The sequence below is a fragment of the Lathyrus oleraceus genome, chromosome 1 (genome assembly GCF_024323335.1).
Source record: "Lathyrus oleraceus cultivar Zhongwan6 chromosome 1, CAAS_Psat_ZW6_1.0, whole genome shotgun sequence".
In the NCBI taxonomy this organism is placed as follows: domain Eukaryota; kingdom Viridiplantae; phylum Streptophyta; class Magnoliopsida; order Fabales; family Fabaceae; genus Lathyrus; species Lathyrus oleraceus.
The window spans coordinates 394,828,795-394,847,388 of NC_066579.1; the positions used below are offsets into that span (position 1 = coordinate 394,828,795).

Here is an 18,594-nt window from a genome sequence, read left to right on the forward strand (position 1 = left end):
GACATCATTAAAATAAGGACTAGGTATATTTGCCCTCACAATTTATTGTATGAAGGGAAAGCAACATAGAGAGATAACTCCCAACTAGAGTTGTTGGAAAATAAAAAAAAGGTTCACCCGATGCACTCAGATATTTGTTGTCCTATCAATCCTTACTCAAATGGAAAAAAGTTACTTCACCACCTTCACAAATAACTTTAGTAGGAAAAGATGGAATTATTATTTTACGTAAAAAATCAAAAGTATTTGAAGAATTTCTGAAATTTAAAATGCTTGTTGAAAGGAAATTAAGTAGTAAAGTTATATGTTTGAGAATTCAAAGATGAGGTGAATATACTTCTACTTATTTTAATAAATTTAGTGATGCTCATGGGATTATGAGACAACTCGTTGATGCATATTCTCCTCAGTAACATGGAGTCCTTGAGAGGGAGAACACAACCATATTGAATATGGTTAAATTCATGCTTAGTGAAAAGAATGTGCTAAATAAGTTTTGGTCAAAAACAATCTAGTAGCCAGTCTGTCTTTTGAATAGGTATCATATTTTTTTTGTAAGGGATATCAAGCCACAAAAGACCGAGAGTGGTATGAAACATGTTATGCATCACTTCAGGATCTTTGGGTGTATATCATATGCACATGTGCTTGATAACTTAAGTAGAAAACTTTAGGGAAAAAAGCATAATATGCATTCTTTTAAGGCTAAGTGAAAAGATAAAGGCATACAAGTTGTATGATCCAATCAGAAAGAAAATTGTGATAAGTAGAAATTTGTTGAACAAGATTTTTTTTATATGAAACTAACAATATAGACCAGGTTATTTGAAAAACATGTAACCATAATAGACATGATAATTATCCTGAATTGAACATGGAAGATCATTATACAATTGAAGATTAACTAGAAAGAGGTCATTTCTAATCTAAATTAGAATGAAACAATGCAGAAAATTTTGAACTTGAAAGAAGAAAATAATAAGGCCTATCTATCTTGATGACTATGTCACATGTGAAGCTAATGAAGCAAGAGTCATTGAAAACTTGGCAATCTTCAGTCTCAATAAGGACCCAACCATCTATGAAGAAGCAACTAAACACAAGATTTGGATGAAGGCCATGGATTTGGAGATTTAAGTTATTAAGGACAATGACACATGGGAAATCACAATTCTACCTATAAAGGATAAAAGGATAGGTGTGAAATGGATATACAAAACTAAATACAATGAGAGTATAAAATTAGAAAAATATAAATAAATATTGGTGGTCAAGGGATACTCTAAAAAATATGCATTAGATTAAAATGAGGTATTAGAACTTATGGCAAGATGATAAGAATCATTTTAGCCTTGACCATCGAGAAAGAGTGAAATGTATTTTTCCAGTAGACGTTAAGAGTGTCTTCCTCCATGTTAAATTATATGAGGAGGTTTATGTTAAACAACCACTAGGCTACCAAAAGATAAACAAGGAAATAATGTACAAGATGAAGATGGATTTGTGCAATTCTCTCATGAACACACTTTATTTGTCAAGCATAAAGAAAAATGAGGAGGTTTTATGGTCTTAGAAAAATACCAAGTACATATTATATAAATGTGGAATCTTATTTGTGTTAAGAAGGATTTTTGAAATACCCTCGTGAACACACTCTATTTTTCAATCATAAAGAAAAATAAAGGATCATAGTTTCAAGCATGTATATAGATGACTTATTTTTAAAGGAAATGATCAAGTCATGTTTAATGAGTTCAATAAATCCATGAATACAGCGTTTTTCATGACTGATCTTGGAATATTGAGGTATTTATTAAGAGTTAAAGTCAAGTAGGATAAGAATGAAATTTCCATTCGTCAAATCAAAGTATGCTAAATAAATTTCACAAAGATTTAGGATGAGCAACTGTAACCTAGTGTGTAATCCATTGTTGGAAGACTACAAGCTTTCAGAGGATGAATTATGGGAGTGTGTTTATGCAAGTGTTTACAAACAAGTGGTAGGATGTTGCATGCATCTCTTGACAACTAGACATGATCTTTTCCTACTCAGTCTGCTTAATTGAACATAAATGGAAAGGACAACCAAAACTCACATGGAAACTATAAAGTAGGTCTTAAGATACTTAAAGGGAACACCTAGCCTTGGTCTCATGTATGATAAAGACAAATAAGAGAAGTTTGTTAGGGATATAGATGATAGGAGAAATACATATTATATTTTTATGTTTAGAACAAGGGGTTATTTCATGCTCATAAAAAAAGTTGCATACTATAACTCTCACTACCACTGAAGTATAATTTATAGTAGATGATAATAATGATTTCCAAGGAATGTTGTTGGAAATTATTCTAGCATTGATTGGAATTCATGAATCATGTGTTATTATTAATTGTGTAGTGTTATATTTATTGAAGTCCTAAACTAGGGTGCCCTCTCCCAAGAATCGTGTCACTCAGGCGATAACTCAGAGACCCTCCCAGAGGTACCCCTAACATGTAAGTCAAGAAAGAATGAGTTTCCAATAGCTCTTGAAAGATAGGTGTTCAATAACTTCCCCTAATAAGAAGGGAGGACGCCACCAAGGGGACTCAAACCCAAGGTCTAAAGGGCCTCTATAAATACTCTTTCCCCAAGGGGAAAATGAAGGGTCATTCTTTACACCCCAAAAGAGTATAACACTTACTAAAAGTCACAACACCACGACTGAACATAAACATACGCTTGCTCCCAAGTGTCATCGGTCATCTACAGATCCTCTCACCTCACTTTTGAGAAGGAATCCTAAACTACCTCAAAACACCATCATACAAGACTTCTCGTCATTGTGGGCAAGCCCTAACCACCATATCATGTTATGAATCATACTAAGGCATTTGAGTCTCCATGTCATTACAAGGGAAACACGCACACTTGCACCTTTTAGCAAGTACACATTGTGATAACAATTCATCCACCAAGTTGTCTAAAAACCTAATAATGCATCATATAAGCAAACATAACAATGTTAGATTGCACGTTTTGCGTGACTTAACAAAAAAGGAGACCATTTAACTTTTCCACTACTTATATTAAGAATAAATTGTTGATATTATGATCATGCCACTTAGTTTGAAATCCTTTTTTAAACGTAGGAAAAAACTTGGCATGTGCAATCTAGAATTGTTAAACTGATTTTTGATGTTGTGTATAATCTGTTTAGGAGATGACTTATTAAGGTTTAACCACCTAACTTGGCTAAAAGTTAGTTTGTTTGGTGTGCACGTAAGACAATCAGAACCAAGATAGTTAGCAACCAATTAGTTATTTTGTTATGGTTTGTTAACTTTCAATTACAACAATTATGTTGTGTGTTGCCTTGCTTTTATGTAGATTGAAGCTTGTGAATGAATGGCTAGAGAAAAGTATTTACCAACATTACTCCCTCATTTCCCTCATTACAGTTATTGAAATCCCCAAGGATGATCTGAAACGTTTGGACACAAAGGTTATTAATGATGTTGAATGTAAAAGAATATTCATTTGGAATATAATTACATTGCGGCTACTAGTATCCAGGCTCAAAGCTCTAAACAAAAGCTACACTATTGTTGATAATATCATGAAAATTCTCAAAAGTCCAACGTTAGGGCTCAAATTCTTAACAAAAGCTACACAACTGTTGATCATGTCATGAAAATTCTTAGAAGTCTTGAGAATAACTTATAACACTTGTAATCTAAAAAACATGGATTTCATGTTTTCATCTTCTTACATTTTAAACAATCCATATTGTCTTAAACATTTACCTTGAATTCTTTTACTTGTGTGTTACCTTCATAATTAAGACGGTCATGCCAAGCTCATTAAAAGATCAAATGACATATTTCTTCACCAAATCTCACCTTCCCCGATCTTTCAAACTTTATCATTCATCATTCTACAACTTGTAGGAAGCTATTATATAATAACAATGATACATCTAATAATAATTAGAGTTAATTGCTTGTATGATAAGATGATTAACTTATTAACAAATTAGTTAATAATTAGTGAAGTTCTCCACACACTAATACACTTTAAGTCCATGTACTCTAGTGCTTTATCATAAATATATGATTTATCACCATCATTCATCGACGATTAAGTGAATCTTCATTGTTTAATTTTTTTTGTTCATAATACTTAAAACAAAAATTCAAAGCTTGAAAAAAATAATTTATTAATCATTATAAATAATATATTTTTGTGATTGGAAGAAAATTGAAACCACTTAATATCATAATTGATCTTTGAATTAGATTAATCGGTTTAATAGACTGAATACTGACAGTGAAAAAATAAAATAAATAAATAATATACTTTATAACTCAATCTAATTAAAAAAATGTGTTAATGAAGTGAAATATATGTTGCTTAGTTTTTTACCTTCATTTATTTAGAAGTTAGTTTAATGAATTAATCAACCATTAAATTTAGTCTCCATAATGTTAGAATCCACGTGCTATGTGGGCCAAGAGATTTAAAGATTTTGATTGTGGATTTACTAATGTTAGAATCCACGTGCTAAGTGAGCATGTGGCTTTGTCTTTGGACATGTGCCTTTGACGGAAAAAATGAAAACAACACATGAGCGTACATAAATAATATTAATTTATTTAAAATTAATATTATTTTAGTTGAATTTTAGTTGACTGTCATGTCTAATAAAAATTAATTTAAAATTTTAATTTATTGTAAGATAAATAATATTAAAAAGTAATTATTTAAAGGGTACCGAAATGTTTGACTTAAAAAATTACTTTTACTTTTTTAATATAGAGTTATTATTATTTTAATTTTTAGGTTTTAACCGAATTAATTGATTTAGTACAAATGTAATATTTTTTAAAAATAATTTTATTTCTATATTTTATTACAGTGTGTAAGAATTTTAAATGATATGAATTTTGTAATAGAAGATGTAATAATTGAGATCTTTCATAATTTGGATTATTATATTATCTTAAATATAATTTTTAATTTTGACTTATGTTTTTGGATTAAATATTTATTTTAATACTATATTTTTTAAAATAAAAAATTATTAACTTTTTCTCTATTGAGTAATAAATATAATTTTATAAAAAATTGAGACTTTAAGGATTGTTTTACAACCGATCATAGAACCATAAGATATTTAGGAGAAAGAAAATCTATGATAGAATCATATTTGTTAAAATTTTAAAACTAAGAGACGAAAAATCAATAAATATTATTTAATAAAATATATAGTTCAATATTGAAAATTGAAAATATAATTAATATTATTATTATTATTTTAATTTAGTAGTTTATTTATCAAAAATTTGTGGGTTTATACCAATATTTCGTAAATATTCATAAATTAATTTTAACTCCATTCAAAAAATTTAATTCAAATGATAAATATTTTCTGTTATACGGAATATTTTATTTTGAAATATCTTAAAAATAACAAATTCACAACCATGATTTTCCTTTATATATATATAAAGTTTGCAAGTTTAACAGTTTGATATCACATTATTATAAATTATTATAAATAATATATTTTATGATAAAAATATTAATAATTAAGGTATATGTTCTAGGAGTGTCATAATTAATTTTTTAAAATATACACAATCTATTTCTTCGATTGTTCTCAAAACCGAGAGAATATATCTACCAGTGATCTCGTTTCGAATTCAAATTACTGAATTTTCTATTTTTTTTATTTGACTTAGGGATCAAGCGTTACCATTTCTCAGCTGGCGTCTTTCCCTTTTTCATTTACTTATTTGTTTTGAATTACAAAATTAATATTTTCAAATGTTTTTATTTTTTTATTATTTTTTTAATTTGTATTATCCCTCTGTTACTTTGTCCAACCGATGAGTAATATCATTTGCATGAATTTTTTAAAATGTAACTTTTTTTTAACTTTTAATTAATCTATTCCTTCTAATTTTCCCAAAATCCGAGATGTAATTTCTTTTGCATGAATACTTCACAAAACTAGACTCAACTTTTCATTTACCTATCAACACTCCTCGTTTCATCGACATTCTGCTAAGAAAATCCTATGTGATTTTCATCTTCATCAAAACTCAAATTTGATTATTTCTTCCAACATCAACTCGAACATCAACTCTTCTAACCTAACTTGTTAAAGCTTCGTCATCATGTTTTTGATACGTTAATCACTTTATCTAGTGTTAGTTTGAGAAAATGGTATCACTGACCACTGAAAATGGTGTCTTATAGAGGATATGATAAGCTAGAATAAAAAATTATTAATGAAAAAAGAAAACAAAGAGAACTACAACTGGGAGATCCTTCTAGAAGCCTTGACCACAATCTATCTCCACCATCACGCCATGAGAAATGGAAGAGGGCACGTCATAGACCAGAAAGTGAGTTCACATTAAAGGCTACACACGAAATTGTGGAAAAGATTGTAAGTAGATTCTTTTTCAACATTACTTATTTAAGTTAATTCAATTTGGTAAATATGAACTTTTATATGTGGTGTAAGACTTACTGGTTTAAAAATCCAAATATAGTTTATTCCACGAGAACGTAATGACATCTTGGTAGAAGCGTTTGGAATAGAGAGGAACGTGAAAGGGTGCATCTAGAAGAGTGTGAGAGGTTGTTGTAGAAGGTGCGTAAGAGGTTCCAGAAGGAGCGAGATAAGCTGACCAAGGAAATGCGTGAGAAATGTATATGTGATATGATTAAGGTAAGTATAAGTTAAAAAATTGGTTTTGTATGTTGTTGTTATTGTTTGTGTATTTAAATTTACGTATTTTGTTGTGGTTGATTTTATGATGCAACAATTAATATCAATGAGTGTACTCATCCACCCAAATTCAGATCAGTTATAAATACCTGAGAAAATTGTTTTTCCCCATAACACAATATTGACACCACATTACCTCAACCAGATAACATGCAAAGACTATCAAGAATGATAAATAAGATGTTGGACATCTTCGAGTTTACATTAAAACATGAATTTTTGAAGGGAGGTGATTGATTAGAGATAATCGTACTACAATTTTGGTGCTCGTCGGTATAATTTTTACGGTGATTTCAATTTACATTCATTGTTCTCATACTTTAACATCAAGATTTGACTTTTGTATTAACTTTTAGGTCCATGCATGAGACGCGTGTTGAAAGGGAATTAATAAAGTATTATTTCTTAGACCCATACAAAATTTAATTTAAACATTGGGGAGCAAATATTATCCATACGTACATACAAAGAAGTTGATTGATTAGAATAAAGAATGTTACATGGGACAATTTGTGATTTTATTTATAAATCAATTTTATACACATTATTAATTATTCTGAATATTTATGCAGTTCACATTGACAACTAGTCATTATATGTCTGAAGCAAAATATTGTAATTATGTTATACTCGTTACACTATGATCTTGATGAATCGATGCATGACGTTTTAAGCGGGTAAATGATATTATTTGAATACTCAAATTTTATCTTTAATTTTGAATAGTTTTTATTCATGTTCCTTTTCTCAAAAGTATACATTATTTGTACTTTTTGACATTCTTTTATTTTTGTTAATGTATACTTGTGCTTTGTGTGTATTAGTAACTATATGAAAATCATTTGTATACCCGAAGATAACCCGACAACCATTCGTGTGAATACTATGTTATAAAACATATGTTTGATCTTGTCTTCCGAAAAATTAATAATTCATGGACGAAGGTATTAACTTTATCTATATACATGCAATTTCTTTATACTTGTTAAGTTAGTGTTGTTGTTAGCTTATCATAACTTAAAATTTGTATAAATTATAAGTATTTAGCGACCAGACATCATTCTCACAAAAAGATATATATGACATCCGACAACATTGGGCTGATTGCTTTCTATCCATTTATGAATCTCAACAACACTAGTTTTTCTTAGTTGTTGTAAACATTGTGTATAGGTTTTCTGTTACACATGTATTTGGTTCTGTATTATGTTATCAAGTATGTATAGGTTCTCTTGGTGTATCATTTTAGATGTGTACATTTGGTTTGTAAACAATGTGCATATATTCAGCTATGTCCTGTTATAAATTAATTCTGATTCTGTCACAAAATGTTATGTTATGATTCTGTGTAAAAAAATATTATAGGCCCTTGAGATTTAAAACAAAATATAAATGACAAAAATTAGGTTTTACCCCTTAGTTTTGATTTAAAACTGACATAAATACTTTCTTTTTCCCTCAGTTATTAACAGAAACTGAGAGGTATATGGCATGCGCTTTATAGTTTTAAAAATTAAAAAAATATTATTGGAGATCAAACCAATGAGCATTACAACTTACCCTTTGATGAAACAAAAATCGAGAGATAAAGTGACAAGTTTTCATGACGCCCTTTATTACCTAATGCGAAACTGAGATAAAAAAACCTATTCCAATCGAGGTAAAATGAGCTTTTTTGTAACAATGTCAAAAAAATGTTAACCAAGTCAAATAAACTTTGAATTTAATATAGTACATCCCAAATTACAATAAAATAATAAATTAAATACTCCTAATTAGGATGCATTATGAGGTTGGCCATAATGTGTGAATAACCCCACACATAGTTAATAAAATTTAATGAGAGGTTTCTTTTTTTATTGAATATGTATCAAATATCATCTTGTCACAATCGAATTTATACCAATGATAACCTTGCTAGTGAAGACTAGTAAAGTCAAAGTCGAATTCTTTTGTCAATTTTGTATGCCTATTTTTCTTGTGCTTTTCTTCTTATATAATAAATCTTACCCGCCTTACACAAAAGTCCATCAAAAGTAATTTAATGTGATTGCTACCGATTGATATGACCTCTTAATGGTAATTTAGAATCATATTTGATTGTTCCAAATCCTAGATCATGATATCCCCTATTAGTCATACATGTGTTCATAATCATATCTCAAACATATATTTACCTCCACTAACCCCTCAAGCATGAGCAATGTAAGAGATAAATTATTTCTTAAAGAATACCAAAAAACGAACATGTACAACCCCCATAAGCATTAGTCGTGTAGGGGCGAGATATTTACTCGAGACTGATCATCCATTATCTGACGTGCCTCAATGGATGCTCCTTTTTGGACGAACTTTCTTTATTTCTCAAAATGTGATGGTCTTAGATTATGGTCGATGAATGTATGTTGGTCGCTTGATTGTTTCAATTTTCTAGTTATGATGATGGCCAAACATCTTAGGAATATGAGCCACACATGACATATCCTTACTTTTGATAACCCCGATAAGGTAGCCTTAAATGCCACTTCCATTTTGTTTTTCATTCAAATCCTATAAATAGACCTCACTGTTTATTATTATTTTCATCTCTTTACTTCATCTTATAGATTTTCCACAAGTTTCACTCTTTTATTCTCTCGTTCCAGTTTTGAATCTTCAACCAAAGCTCACGAAATGACATCAGGTAATACCTTATTCTCTCTATGTATTTCCTTTCTTCTTTCATGGTGTTTATTCTAGAATGTGACTCATTTTGGGGGTTCATAAAGCCCTAAAATGACACTGAAGTGTTTGAGTTATGAAATAAGTTTCTGCAAAGCTCAAAACGATGTGCAGGGAGAGTAGATTAAAAGTTCATAGAAATAGAGCTATTTAATAGTTCTAAGAGCTCGTCTATTGATAGTTCATTGAACGACTCACCTAGTGATATTAACACTAATTCAATGTCTTCTTCCTCAAGTCAGGCTAAATCTTCCATAACGCTTATAGTTTCTAATTCGGGGTCGTTTTATGAAGAGGCCATGAATATTGATTTTATCTTCCTTGAAGATGATTGGATCCAAGCTTTTCGACTAGATTTATAGATTCCTAACATTAGGAACGAGACCGATGTGATTTTGGAACCATGTTTTTCGTGCGAGAAAATCTACACACATCGATCTCGAGGGATGAGGTATTTTTATTTTTATGCTGAGGTGATACCACCTACTTTTGATTAGTTGAGAACTTATCCTAGGTTTTGAGATCTTATGTTGGGACTTCAACATTAACCCTACAATGAGTATATTTTTTATTTCTACGAGACCAAAGGGGTTAACAGGGACGGATGAGTCTCAGCGAGTGCCATCCTTGGGAGAGCTCTTTTCTTCACTTACACCTCTAACTACAAACATTGGAAAGACAAATTTATCCAAGTAGAAGCAGTGTCATGTTTTCCGAGGTTATGGACAAAGAGGACAAAGAGGTTATGGGCGAGCCCCTTGCTATAATGAGTTATGACTCGACCAAGCTTACCTAGAGAGAGAGAGAGAGAGAGAGAGAATCTATTTGAAGCAATTTTTCATTATGGAGGTGTGAAATCTGCTTAGGCTTGAGAGGGATCACCCAATACTGATGAATTTTTGCATAAGATGCTTTCTTGATATCTTTCTTTTGTATCTTGTTCCTGATTAAATCTAACTTATCTTTTTTGTTTTTCTTCCGTTTTGAAGATGGAATGACACCTCTATCTTTACAGGAAAATAGGGCGATGACTCTAAAGGCTAAAGCTCACATGGGCAAGGTGGATCCAGTTCATCAGATTGACCCATCTGACTTCTAAGCCCGGTGGCCAACTAGAGAAAATCATCCAATGAAAGAAAAATTATCAAAGTCGTCCCTATATCAACAATTTTTCCTCCTTCTCGTCCTAATAGTGCAACGTTGCACCAGGCTAAAAGGAATAAGGCAGACCATAGAAAATGTCCAATTGATGTGGATGTAGTTGCTTCCATCGATATGGAGAGGAATATATGAAAGACATTAACACCCTCTCTTTGAAGGGTGGATGCTCTGTCGTTCCTGGAAAAAAAAGGGTTTTACTTGTGGGAGAGGAGCTTCGATGGGATGATGTTCTCATATGATCACGTTAATGCCACTCACGATACGGAAAAGGAAAAGTCACCGGGCTCCTAGAAAATGTTCTATTTTCTAAACACTTACCTCATGAGGAGCGCCGTCTTGGGTCGCACCCTATTTGAATATTTTGACGCTTAGTCTAAAAAGGAGGGGGACCTAAAAGTTAAACTAAAAAAGCGCATGAGGGTCATGATCTAAATCATACCATGTTGACTTATGCTAATGAAAGGATAACTGCTCTCGAGAAGGAACTAGCTAGGGCAAAAACCATATTTGAAAAGGTCGGACGAGCGAAAAGCAAACTCTTGGAGGAGAGACAACTATCTAGAGGCAAAGACCGCCTCTAAAAAGGCTGCCCGAAAAGAAACATCCATTAAGGTACATCAGATAATGGCTAACCAGTCTCGGGTAAGCATCTCACCCATATATAGCTTATGCTTGGAGTTGTGTACTTGTCTGGTTTTTTGATATGCCTTAGAAAAACACTTTTCCCCAATGTTTTTAAAACATGATCGAACCGGCCGATTCAACCAGTTGAACCGAGAATCAGAAATGAATCAGGTTAGGTCAACCTTTCAAAACCGGAGTAAAATCAGAAAAAACAGATTGAAACATCCAAAATCATTCAAACCAAATAGTCGGAGCCGATTTTGTAAAACCGTCTGATTAAAAAAAATGCATAAAATTAATCATTTTTTAAAAATTTTAATATGTCAATATCAAAACTTAACATACATTTTTCAATTACAAAAAAAAATTCTATGTTTTTTTTACAATCATACAAACTTCTAAATTTTGTCACTCCATTATGATTTTTCTTTTCACCACACTATATCATCATCACACCGTCTCTTTTAAATATAGTCACAATATCCAACTCAATATTGATTTTCGTTCAAGTCAATATTATTTGTTGTCAATTATGACTTATTTGTCATAGTTCAACTCAAAATTATTTTTTTAAATAAAATATATTATACTTATTATAAAAATACATCAATATTATTTTTTAATTTTTTTTAATTTTTACATTTCATTATTATCAAAATCTAAATTAAGATAGATATTAACCTATCCAGTTATTCAAAACAAACAAAAAAAACAGTTATGAGGTGAATTGGTTGTACTGTCTTATCTAATCTAGCTAAGAGTTTAGTTTAGAACATAATAATTGATGGTTCACATTCAAAAAAGACACACATAGACAACATATAAGAGTGTCCGAGTGCAACCCGGACATAGGGCCACGCAACGAAACACATATTCGCCAACTGTTATTGCACAGATCACCGTCACAACATCTCCCTAATTCAAATCAAGACACCGCATTTCATCCAAATATTCACAAGGATCTTCCTTTCAATAAATCTTAACACCATTGTTATTTCACTTCATCTTTTCTATCTCTCGCTTTATCTTCATTTCGATCTCTACGGTTCTCTAGGGTTCGTTCATCCGTCCCCTTTTCTCAATACAATAAGGTACTCGTTTTTTTATTATTGTTTGTTGTTGCTTGAATGAGTTCTTTTAGTTTAAAAAACTTTCCTTTTTTCGTTTTCATGGGTGCCCATTATCGTTTTGTGTATTGACTTTAAGGGTTTGAGGTTTTACTTTTTTTTATTATTTTCTAGGGTTGAGTTTTCTCTTTGTTCCTTTCTTTATTTGGAAATTGGGGCTTTTGGGTTGCTTAAAGTTGTGTCATTTCGTTTACTTCTGTATTCTGCTACCTATAGAGAAAACCCATTAAATTTGATATTTAGGTTTGTCTCTTTTTGTGATGCAGGTTTTGTCCTTTTTCTTTGTAAGTTGTTTTTGGAGGAGGAGTGGAGGTGGAAATAGAGTTTTGGGAGGAAGATAATAGTTGCTTGTTATTGTCTGAATCTGTCTAATATAGGTGGTTTATGATCAATTATCAGTTTATATGTCCTGTCACATTTGTTGAGATTGAGAATGGCTTTTTTTAATGATGGGTTGAATTCAAGGATTTAGTTTTTGTAGATTGGTAACAAAGTGGGAGAATTTGGATTTTGGATTTTGGATTTGTGGTGTTTTGGTTTGGGATGGATCTTAGAAATGGAAAGGAGAAAGGTATTGAGGTTGATCTTGAAAGTGGATTGCCACTAATTGAAGATAACTCGAGGAGAATCTCGAATTCAATCACTGCAAAGCAAGGGAAAATGTTATTCGCTCAATTTTCCGGTGAGTTTGTTGGGGGTTTTGTTAGAGGTGAAGTTGGGACGAGTTCGTACTTCAATGAATCGAATTTAAGTGAAGTTTCATTCGATGTGATGAAAGTGATGAACAAGATTCCGGCAAAGGAGAATCGTAAAAAGGTGTCGAATAAAAAGGCTGCCAAACCTCCAAGACCTCCGAAGGGTCCGTCGTTAGACGAAGCTGATTATAGGTTAATTAGGGAGTTATCTGAACTTGCGACCTTGAAGCGTGCAAGGGTGGAGCGGATGAAAGCGTTGAAGAAAATGAAGAATGCTAAACCAAATTCGTCCAACAGCACTAGCGCGTTGGCCTTGGTTTTCACTGTTCTCTTCTTCGTCGTGATAATCTTCCAAGGTAAAACTTGTAATACAAGTAAATGTTATCATGTTTATATATGTCAATGAGAATTATGATCAAATTTCCTTATATTTGTAAAGCTGTTTCTTTATGCCCTTTTTTTTGGTATGAAGTTTTGTTGCATTCAAGATTGGATAAAAATACTCCGCATGGTCTTATTTATTTTCGTGCAAGTTTGGAATGACAGTAAATTTGTCGAAATCACGTTGACACCATATGCTTTTGATAGAATCACGATAGCACTGACACGTACACATATCGCGATTCTGCCAAACTCACCATCAATCAAAGGTGTTCTCAAGTTTTGGTCAGCAAGAACATATAAGCATTTTCGTTTCTTAATTAGAGCTTCCTTTTGCAGGCATGTCATCTGGGAAAAGCTCAGTGGCAAGTTTCCAAGGATCTCCTATATCAGGAGGAGGAGGAGGAGGTGGTTTAATTTCGGTTCAGTACCAACTCAATCCATCCAGCGATTCAAATGCGCCGGGTTCAGAGTCCCCCAAGTAAGCACACTTCTCATTATGATCCTTCAAAGCCCCTCCTGTATCTCGAGCGAAATGTCAACTATTGGATTATTCTAGCCATTAGATTAGTCCAACAGTTGAGATTTCGCAGGAGGAGATAAAGGGAAACAACTTTGTAATGTTAAATTTTTTACAAACTTTTCTAATGTCAAATTTTCTACTTGATTGTTACAGTTTTGTACAGCGGGTAGCAGGTTCAGATTTGAATGAAAAAGTGAGGAGAGATTCAGGTTAATGCAATGTTTAAGGAGAAAGAGAATGCCATCATCACTTTTGTGTATTTTGAGAAGAGATAGATGGCTTAGTTTTATTGTGATTCTCATACAAACTTTTCTTTTTGTCTCTCAATAATTATCAATTATTATTAATCTGTTTTTGGTAACTTTTCCCTTTTTATGTATATTAATCAATATTGAAGAGTGAGTTTTCATTAGCATTGAAGAGCCATGTGGATATGTCTAATTGACAAATAAAAAGTAAAACAATTTAAATATTAAAAATAAGATTGAAGGGTTTAGATTGTTGACATTAGAAAACATGATAAAAATTGATGGGAGAGAATCCATTCCATGGAGTAAATGTTAAAAGATGGTACATTAGGACGGATCCCATCCTACTTAAGGAAGCTTCATCGGGTAGGGGACAAGTAACATGTGTTTCTTACAAAAGTGTATAAAGTTGATGGAAAAATCTTACAAAAGTGTATAAAGTTGATGGAAAAATTGGTTTGGGATAGATTTCATTGACATATTCTTATATATTCTTGATCAATAAAATGCAATTCTAATCGGTTATTAATATTAGTGTATGAGACTCTTATCACAACTGGTGTCAGAGACCAATCGTATTACCTAATCGACGATCTTTCAATATATTAACCAATACATCAACATTAAATTTTTACAATAAATACACATATTTATGTCCATTTACATCAATATTATTATACATAAGGATATTAAACATAAATCTATACTTTTGTATCCAATAGATGACAAACTTGGATCTTGTAATGACCATCACTCTTCAAGGATCAAATCATACCATGAAAGTGAATTCAAAACAAGCATTAAGAACAAAGAATCTGTCAATATTAAAACTTAAGAAGAATTACATAGAACACTATGGTTGGGATTAAAACATAAGTAACATGACAGCTACATCTAACCTTAACAAAAGAGAAAATTAGCTACACTTACTCATTGTAGATTTACAATCAAGCCCTAGAAGATAGAAGTTAAAAAATATCTATTGAAGATTCCTTAGACAATGCTTTTGCCCTCGATCTTCCTCTTCCATTCTCTCATTTTGTGAAGGTCTAGCACCCATATTTATAGGATTTTGAGAGGTAGGTTTTCTAAGTCACTACTACAAAAATCACATTTCGTAACAATTCCTTACTACGATCACTTATCCAACCAAAGTAATGTATAATCATTATGTGCCTTTCATGTTTTTTTTAAATCACATATCTCCACCATCTAAGTTAACAACCTTGTGATATGTGAAGGAGTGACACACTTTGAATTCCAACACTAACAATTTTATGTTTTTTCGTTACAAAAGGGTGTGTTCCCTTAATTTCTATTTTAAAATATAAATAAACATTTTTCACCACGATCTAGATTAAAAACCGTAGTGAAATATCAAGACATTTGACCATGATTTTTCTTATCAACTGTGGTGAAATATTTTACCTATATAAGCTAACTTTATTTACATCAGAACAGACTGCGCTCAAAGTGAAACCCTAACTTTTCTACCCTTCTCCAAATCTCTCAAAGTTCCATCATATCTTTATAAAACTCCAACATAACTTCTCCAACTAGTATGAATTATGGAAAGGTGTCACGAATCCTTGCAACGAAACAAGTAACTCATTTCTTTGGCTTCATTTTCGACGAATCTTTTCAAGGAAATGTACATTCGTGAAATATTTTTCACCATACATTTTATAAGTTATGATGTTGTTGTTGTTCAAAATATTTTTCTTGTTTCTTGTTCTAAACATTTGTCCAAAATAAAGTTTATTGCTTGTGAAGTTATGCAGAAAGTGGTGGAAAAAACATGGCCAGGTCTGGAAACATGCCAAAAAAATGAACTACAAGGTCCATGATGGGCGTCATAGTCATGATGCCCCTGGTAGTCATGAGTGGAAAGCCATGACGGGCGTCATGATCATGATGACCATACACGTCATCGTGTTGATGCTGGAATTCTTCTGGCTTTATCTTTTAGTGATGACGACCCTCCCTTTTCCACGTCACGACGGACGTTATGACAGTGCAAAACTTGGTTTTTGCTCCCATTTTTTGTTGTTTTGCACCATTTCTCCGCACGATCATTATTGTAATCAAAACACTTAAAAAATGACAAGTACAAACATAAATCTATAAAAGGGAAAAGAAAATATTCAAATTTGCATGTATATCAAGTCGAAAATGCAATGCTTTCCCGAGTTATCAATTGTTTGCAATGTCCAAACGACAAAGGCCCAATAGTGAAGTAGTGGAACACTGAATGCATAACAGGTAAACCCTTTCCTCCACCAAACAAGCAATCCATCACATAAATTCCATGCTAACCACCCATACCAATATGACAATTGACCTCATCCCACAATATTCCACGCACTTTCAATTGCCAACAACTTATCTTATTTAAAGAGAAAAGTGAATCATTTCACAAGCAATAGCGGATCCATATATAGGCTTATTGTCTTGTTCTAAATATTTGTCCAAAATAGAGTTTATTGTTCTATATATATATATATATATATATATATATATATATATATATATATATATATATATATATATATATATATATATATATATATATATATATATATATATATATATATATATATATATATATATATATATATTATTGTTTATGTTATTCCTTGTACATTGCAGCTTTCAGTTTGTTCAACCAACATTTCCTAGAAGATGAGGTTATTACATCGTATGTGGCTTAAGTGTTTTACCAACCCCTCAATGAATATATAACCTTTCGAATTGAATTAGAAAATAATAATATGAAAATTTAATTTATATTAGAAAACAACTTACATTGATTAATATTTTTTGAGCTTTCTTCAACCCATTATCTGTATTTTTCTCTTTGAATGTTATAATTTGATTCAATACTTCTAGTTCTTCTGCCATCACTTTCTTCACTACTAGCTATGTATGCAAAATAAATGATCCTTTGTCGAATAAACTAGTAAAGAAGAAAGTGTTTGTTGAATAATTAGAAGCATTGAAACAAATTTTAACTATTAACGAGTGAGATAGTGATAATGGATTGTAGAAATCTCGAAAAACATTGATTTATGTAACATGTTCTTCTAATATAACTTAATTTGTCATATTATTGATTTCTTAATTAGATTGAAAGGTTATATGTTTAATGAGTAGCTGGTGAAATAAGCATTCCATATAAGTTATAATAAACTCAATTGAACATATCACTCGGATTGAAGGCTATAATGTGGTGACATTTTGTGCGTTAAGTCTTTTACTACGGTTGGAACGTACAATCGTGGTGAAATTTTGAGAAATCTCCCAAAATGCAGGCACTGAGTATCAAACCGATGACCTCCACATTTTACTACAACTGGTTTGTACAACCATGGTGATACACTACATGTTATTATGTTTTTACCACAATTACCATCCTGTGGTGGTAAAAAGGGTGCATACTACCACACCATTCGTTACCACAGACCTCCAACAGTGGTAATATCCTTCCCCCAACCGTGGTAAATTACAATTTTTGTAGCAGTGAGTGCACCACCCAGACTCACTTAGCGCGCCTACTTTCTTCTAGGTTAAGTAATGTCAGTTACCCTAGGACTAGCCATACCGCCTATGTTCCCTAAGAGAACCACTTAAGCTCGATTATCTACCAAACTCTTCCTTCATCTTGAAGTTACTTAACTCTAAAGCCTTTGAACCGTCTTGGCTTGCTAAGCGCATCCGTGTTTCTTGGTTTAGCGAGGTTGCCTCTTTGCTCGCTAAGTGTGCATGTATTCTTGGCTTAGAGAGTCTTGATTTGTTGGGAAATTTCTTGGCTTGGTCTCTTGTTTTATTTTGGTGATATCTTGATATTTTTTCTTCTGTTTTTCATAAATGTAAAGTTAAAATATCCAAGTAGGCATTTTATCATTCTCACTGATAAATCAAGGGTTTTGTCATTTGATTTCTTATAAAACGAGTTAATAAGTGCCTACATATTTATTGTATTTTTAACACTTATCAACAACTTGATCCACCGATACCAAAACAACTCAAAAAAATAAAAAACAATTTCAAATTAACATGCATTGGATTAAAGCAAAAAACAACGACAAAACTACTAGTATACATATCAAAACATACCCTATTTGTACTCCTAATCAAGCCTTTTACTCATAGTAGATTTTAGACGACAAGTACACCATTGAGACATACAACTTACGAACCATTTAAATTTGTCATTTAACAAATTTCACGAATTCCTTTGTACTTCTTTTAACACTTGCTCCAATGACATCTCTTTGTTATTGAAGATTATGTCATTTCTTGCTTCAAAATGTTCCAAATGCAAGAAAA

At 31.7% G+C, this 18,594-nt stretch overlaps 1 protein-coding gene across 2 annotated transcripts; it reads left to right on the top strand.

Annotated features, from left to right (window-relative positions):
- The first annotated feature begins 12,088 nt into the window (after positions 1-12,088).
- On the top strand, positions 12,089-14,432 carry LOC127074303 (uncharacterized). 2 transcript variants are annotated; one of them, XM_051015627.1, is made up of 4 exons: positions 12,089-12,382; positions 12,662-13,469; positions 13,834-13,975; positions 14,171-14,432. In XM_051015627.1, the coding sequence occupies exons 2-4, from the start codon at positions 12,962-12,964 to the stop codon at positions 14,229-14,231; spliced, it is 711 nt and encodes a 236-aa protein (XP_050871584.1). In that variant the 5' UTR covers positions 12,089-12,382; positions 12,662-12,961; the 3' UTR covers positions 14,232-14,432. The 2 variants fall into 2 exon arrangements, with proteins under 2 accessions (XP_050871584.1, XP_050871576.1); XM_051015619.1 differs by having other exon boundaries at positions 12,685-13,469.
- Positions 14,433-18,594: the final 4,162 nt, after the last annotated feature.